Source organism: Notothenia coriiceps, unplaced genomic scaffold, assembly GCF_000735185.1.
Source record: "Notothenia coriiceps isolate Sejong01 unplaced genomic scaffold, NC01 NC01_scaffold00004047, whole genome shotgun sequence".
Classification (NCBI taxonomy): domain Eukaryota; kingdom Metazoa; phylum Chordata; class Actinopteri; order Perciformes; family Nototheniidae; genus Notothenia; species Notothenia coriiceps.
The window spans coordinates 90510-96919 of NW_011336748.1; the positions used below are offsets into that span (position 1 = coordinate 90510).

Here is a 6410-nt window from a genome sequence, read left to right on the forward strand (position 1 = left end):
GCCACACAAAATGCTGTTCAATATCAGGAGGCGTATGCTTTGATGGGATTCACGTCAACAAACGGCAACCCGCCCCAGGCAATTGTGGTTTTTTCTGTGGGGAGAAAACTACCCAACAGCTTGATGAAACCAGCGCACCTCCAGAGACATCTTCGCACCCAACACCTGTGTCATGTTGTCAGCCAACCGGAGTTTTTCAGAGAAACTTGCTGAGTACAGATGCCTCGCAAGAGATGATGCAAAAAGCCTCCGAAACATCAGCCAAAGCACAGGAGGCATCGTATGTGGTGTCCACTGCTCATCGCTAAAAGGCCAAAAAGCCGTACACTGTATCTGAGGACTAAAACTCCTAAATAGAATAGAATCATTTAATGTCATTATACATGTACAATGAGATAATAATAAATGCTTCTCCCTTTCAAGGGTGCCATCAAAACAAAAACTAAAACATCACAACATAAGACAACAAAATACACGCAGCATACACACTTTGGAATAAGGAATAAGGAATAAAGTGCAGTAATTATGTCCAGGAGTGTAAAAATAAAATCTGTAATAAATAATAATAATAATGGTGTGTATTTATAATAATAATAATAGTAATGATATATATGTATATATGTACAGAGTCACATTGATTCACATGATTTCAGGTGTTAAGAGCAATGATGGCTCTTGGGAAAAAACTGTCTTTGAGTCTGTTTGTTTTGGATGTGATACACCTGTAGCGCCTGCCGGAGGGCAGCAGGTTGAACAGGTGAAAGCCGGGGTGTGAACTGTCCTTGATAATGTTTTTGGCTCTACTGAGGCAGCGGGAGGTGTAAATGTCCATCAGGGAGGGGAGAGGGCAGCCGATGATCCTCTGTGCTGCTTTTACGACTCTCTGGAGCCTCATCCTGTCGGCCTCAGTGCAGCTGGCGTACCTCACTGTGATGCAGTATGTCAATAGGCTCTCGATGGTAGAGCGGTATAAGGTCACCAGCAGCTTAGTGGCCTTAGTGTCAGTGCAGTGTTTTTACATAGTTTGTTTATTATAATTGCACATTTATTTTCAGTTACAACGTTTAAAAAAAGAAAAATGTCATTCATTGTGGTCACTGCATTAGAGACTGCTAATTAAATGCTGTTTTCTTGATATGCATGGGGTTTGGGATGGCATAGTTGCAGATCAGGCGCACCACAGTGGATTTTATTATAATATTTGTGTATTGTATTTTATAGTTTTTGCATAATATATCATTTTGTTCATTGGTTTGTTCAACATATAACAATCTGTTTTAAAAAAAAAAAAATTCTCATGCATAAAGATGAAAATATCCTTAGTTTGTGTAATTCATGCATGAAGGAGTTAATAAATCACACACTGATGGAACATCGCTCTACTGTAATTATCTATATAGGCTTTTTCTATCAAAGATGTTCGGGGTCGGTCAGGGGGTACTTGGCTGAGACATTTTTTCAAAGGGGGTACATTACTGAAAAAAGTTTGAGAAGCACTGCTGTAAGTAACGTCTAATCAGAGAGCTTCAGATTGGCAAAATTATCTTTGAATGAGCATAATGTATTATATTGAGAACTTTAGATACTTTTAGATGCTCTTTCAGATTCTTGTATTTATTATGCAGCTCTTGTTCCTGCTATACAAAAATCAGTATGATGGTGATTTTTCTTAAATTGTTTCCTGCTTAGGAGTGAGTGTGAAAACCTGGAACATTTACCCGATAGACGATGGTCTGGAGGAAAACCACAAGACTTTCACTGTCACCCTGAAAAATGCAAAAAATGCTGTCCTGGGAAAGAGGATGTCAGCTAGTGTCAAGATCATCGACCCCAGAGGAGGTGAAGCATTATCAGGCACAGACCTTTGGTTTTGCATTAGTATTAAGTTCTGCAAAGTTAATTTGAGTTTACCTCTTTTTGTAATTCTATTTATCGCCTAAATGTTGATGTTAATTATTTGGTAATTTGTATGTGAATTCCTTATGTTTAGATTAGGAAAGGGATGAGGATGTTTTATAACTATGATGAGATTTATCTCTTGTGCACTAAATGTATAATCTAAGATTTATGTCAGAGATTATTACAGATGTGTTTGGTAGTTTAGAGAAAGTTTGGCCAGTAAAAGATAAAGAGTACCCTCTCTGCTATGTATCAGGAAGGTGTAATCCTGATGACCTAATGGTGGAGGAGGAGGATGAGCGACTCCCTACCGCCCCCCCTCCGGCTCAACTCCCTGACCCCCCCAGAGTGAAGGAGGAGGACAGCGTCACAGACATCGAGGCAGAGCTGCTGTGGGTGAACCAGCCCCACCCACCTCAAGGAGACGTCCCTAACCGCCGGCCCTATCTGGACTACAGGGAGGGGGAATCAAAAGATCAGGCAGCCCCCCACAGCCATAGATCCTCCCCCAGCACTGGGAGCTCCGGGAGCTCTGTACCCAGGGTCATGCATGGAGGATTGAAGGTGAGGATTCCTCCAGCTTTGCTGCCTATTATCCTACTTTTATACTATTTAAAGGAAGATTTCACGTAATTAAAATCGTATCTTATAATCAGGCTGTCTCATATGCTATATGAGACAAGACCTTATTCTGAAATGAAGAGATTTGGTATGGATGTTGAGTTGTTTAAATATACTTATTGGTGTTATTGGTGAATCTCCCGTACAAGGCTGGTCCTTTTCAGAATCAGAATACCTTTATTCGTCCCACATAGGGGAAATTTGCAGCGTTACAGCAGGAAAGAGCCACAGACAGCTTAGTGTTGCATATCTTACATGCGTTAAAAAAGTACTAAGTTATAATATAATAAACAATATGCTAAAAAAGTACTAAGTTATAATATAATAAACAATATGCTAAAAAAAAGATAAAAAGTTACATAATTGTTATTATTTATTATTATTATTTTGGTCCGTTTTACCCTTCTGCTGATGTTCAGGTCCAGCTGTCAGGAGGGAGGAGGTCTGAGGAGAAGGTCTGGACGGTAAGACTCAGTTATTCCACAGTTAAATAAAAATAGTGCTGTGAATTGATAAACATTTTTTTATTTCTTCCCCTCCATCAGTTCCACAGTCTGACTCCTCTCCGGCTGGAGGAGCTGAAGCCGGGCGATGCTGGGAGGAGCTGGTCCCCTGACAGTCCCCCCCTGCAGGATCCTCCTCAGATGGATCATCCAGAACCCAGACACAACCCAAAGCTACGTCAGCGCAAGGTATAAACAAACAGTTCAGTTGCATTTTTCCTTGTGAAGCAGCACATGAAGTTATTAAATAAGCTCTGGCTGCACAACATTAGTGATGATAAACACATGAATGCATCGATCATTCTAATTCCAAATCGACAAATTGGAAGAGCAAGCAAGAATAAACCAAAATCTGCTCGTCAAAACTTTAAAAGCTAGTTAGGAGAATTGATTACAGTCTTGTAGCAGCCGTAGAGTCTTCTTTTTCCTTTCATTTTCATTACAATTTAGTCATTATAAGCAGTAAAGAGTCTTTCAATAAATATAACAAAAACGTTTTTTAAACACACTACCCACCCTAGCTTTTAGCATATTTCAATGCTAATACTTCTGTACTTGAAAGTAAATATATATTAATACTATTAAACTGTGGAGGCAGAAAACCAAAATAAAACTGTCATGCAGCTTCAGTAAAGTCATAATAACTGTTCCTCTCCAGGCTGAGTTTTTGAAAGTTTCTGTTGTGATGGTTCTCTCAGACGGGGAAGTCAGTGAGCAGCTGGTGTGCTGAAGGCTGGACTCACTACAGGAGGCGCTGTTACAGCGTCAGCTCGTCTGTGGCCAGCTGGGCCAGCGCAGAGAGGAGCTGCTCAATGCTGTAAATAACACCAAAACACTCCACTTTTTTTTAATTCTGACTTTATCTCTTTATTCAAATCATAACCTCAGGTTTGAATGTTTCTTATTGGATTTAATACTTGAGGATAATTCAGAAATGTTTTCCTCTTATCCTTATTTTTATAGATGTGAATAAATGTAGATTTTTTTTGGTACAGCGTTTTACCATGTTTTCTTCTCGAAATTGAAATAAGACCCAGCTTCTAAATACATCATCATGATCCCTTGCAACTTCACCATGGCACAAAACTCTGACAACCTTATTGGCAAAAAATGACCTATTTTACATTAACATTTTCACTGTATTCATCAGATGTGATTTTTACCATGTTTCCCTAACAGTTGCTACCAAATAACTTGAATAGAGGAAACATTTTAATTTACATTTAATTTAATTTATATGAAACATTATAATGGGCGAATTAAATAAAAATGTGCCCAACTGGGTGGAACAGTGTTTAATTTGTCATAATGCTTGTTGTGTGTACAGTTTCAGTCTGAGTTTAAGGACCTGCACACGTTTCAGTTCACTTTAGTTGTAAATACATCTTTTAATGTGTTTTTGGAACTTGGAATATTTGTGTGTCAGGTTCAACAGTAGCCTGACCGGCCTGAATTCCAGAAGAGACATGACCTGGCTATGGAAGTTTGCAGGGAGGAAGCCGTTTTGGATCGGTAAGTGGCTGCTAACATGCTGTCAGATTATTTCCAATTTGCTCATGCAAGAATGTTTTGTACGTGCAGACAATTGATTAAATAGAATTTGTCACAATCGCCAGTTTTGTCATATCAAGAACAATATTGATACAGAAACTGAACTAAAATATAACTAAAACAAACGTAATGCAAACCTAAAATTATGCTCTCTATATTATCATTGCCATCATGTCTGCCAATTTACTGAGAGATTTTCTCTGTAGGTCTCGGTCCAGAATCATCCTCTGCTTTAGCACCTGACAGTGTGACATCAAACACTGAGGATTAACTATTAATTTGTCCGTCACATGACCTACTTGCATATTAATCACAGAGCCCTAACTTGTCATGTCAAACCTTTTTACAATTAACACATGCTGCAGTTTGTAGGGTATTTTAGCCCTGATCCCAGGATTAGCCGAAAATAGTCCAAGAAGCTTATTTATAAGGTAACAGCGTTTAATTAAACAATGGTACAGTGAAATTGCAAAATTGGTGACTCGGCCCGAGTATGCTCTTCCCGTCCCGTCTCCTTGATGGGCGGCTGGGGAAAGAGAAAGACTGTTGGCTTCCCATATTATCATCTGTAGCCTTTCCTATTGGCTTAGCGTTGACGGGGGTGGGTCCAAGGCACGTCCTGTCGTTTTCTGATGTTAGTGTTACAATCTTCTAATATCTGTTGGTCACTTAAACATTCCCTAATAATAGTAGTGCAGCGTCATTAAGTGAGGGTTAAAGACGGTGTGTGTAAGGGAAACTTCTGCAGCAATGGAGAGTCAGGACTCAGAGAGACACGAGGAGAGTTGGAGCTTTGATGTCATACACTGGTGGTTTATTACAAGTATCGGCACATCACAAGTCACAGCAGCCAGAGGTTCTGACTGCACGGGTGGGTTGCCACATCAATTCTGCAGCGCCTCTCTCTCGATAGCCCTTTTAACTAGTTTACAGAGAGTTCTGGGAACACTGGAGATAGCCCCAACATCTGGAGACACTCAATCACTTGTCTGACTCTTAGGCTCTGTGACCAAGAGTTGACCGGTCATAAAACTAATATCAACATTATAGCTGAGGCTTCCCATTCCTTAAGACAGATAACAGAGTCAGGGTTGGTCATAAATGTCAACAGGCAGAAAGGTTAAATATCTTAGGAGTAAGACAGAATTATTCTCTAACAGATTCTCTCTTTTTATCATTTATGATAACCTTAAAACATTAATCTAATAATAATTTGGTCAATACTTAAATCAATAGGCGTCTTCAGATTTGAGTGTGGTCTTACACAACATCAAATACATCAATAACAATCACAAAATAGAATAAGATCGAAACATTCAATCACAATGATTGATACAGACAATCATAATAGAAAAATCATCTCTCATCAATGTTTGGATCATCTTTTGTCAAAAGCACAATAATGAACACACATAAAACACAGATGCAATAAAAATAATAGCAAAAACATCTATTTTAAAATAATATGTTTTAACAATTAACCATTAGTTAATCTCCTTTATCAAACTATAAAATCAAAACCAGCTTGCAGTTTAAAGATTTACTTTAAGGCAATCACTAGTCAAAAATAAATTTTCAACTCAGGATCATAAGAGATCCAGCTAAGGTATAAAATTCACAGTTGTGATTTTGATCAATCTGTAATCTGCAAAATTGCAGTGTCTTCAATTTTAGGATTACTTTACGTTTACTTCATTACATATTAAATCAAAAGACTATGGCATGATAACATAATTACATTACTTCAACTATCAATCATTATGTCATTTCAAAATCTGAAGGGAAAATTAAACAATTCTCAAAATAGTTTAACAATCTGAAAAGGAAAAGTTAGGC

The 6410-nt window shown here is 38.4% G+C and overlaps 1 protein-coding gene across 1 annotated transcript in view; it reads left to right on the plus strand.

Moving 5' to 3' along the window:
- Positions 1–6410, plus strand: part of LOC104941838 (ephrin receptor 1-like) — a 50884-nt gene that overhangs the window by 38536 nt on the left and 5938 nt on the right. The window contains exons 3-9 of the mRNA XM_010766976.1: positions 1690–1839; positions 2156–2463; positions 2940–2984; positions 3066–3212; positions 3722–3840; positions 4450–4535; positions 4781–4821. Coding sequence (XP_010765278.1) covers positions 1803–1839; positions 2156–2463; positions 2940–2984; positions 3066–3212; positions 3722–3840; positions 4450–4535; positions 4781–4821 — 783 coding nt within the window. The 5' untranslated portion in view covers positions 1690–1802. The remainder of the gene's footprint in view (positions 1–1689; positions 1840–2155; positions 2464–2939; positions 2985–3065; positions 3213–3721; positions 3841–4449; positions 4536–4780; positions 4822–6410) is intronic.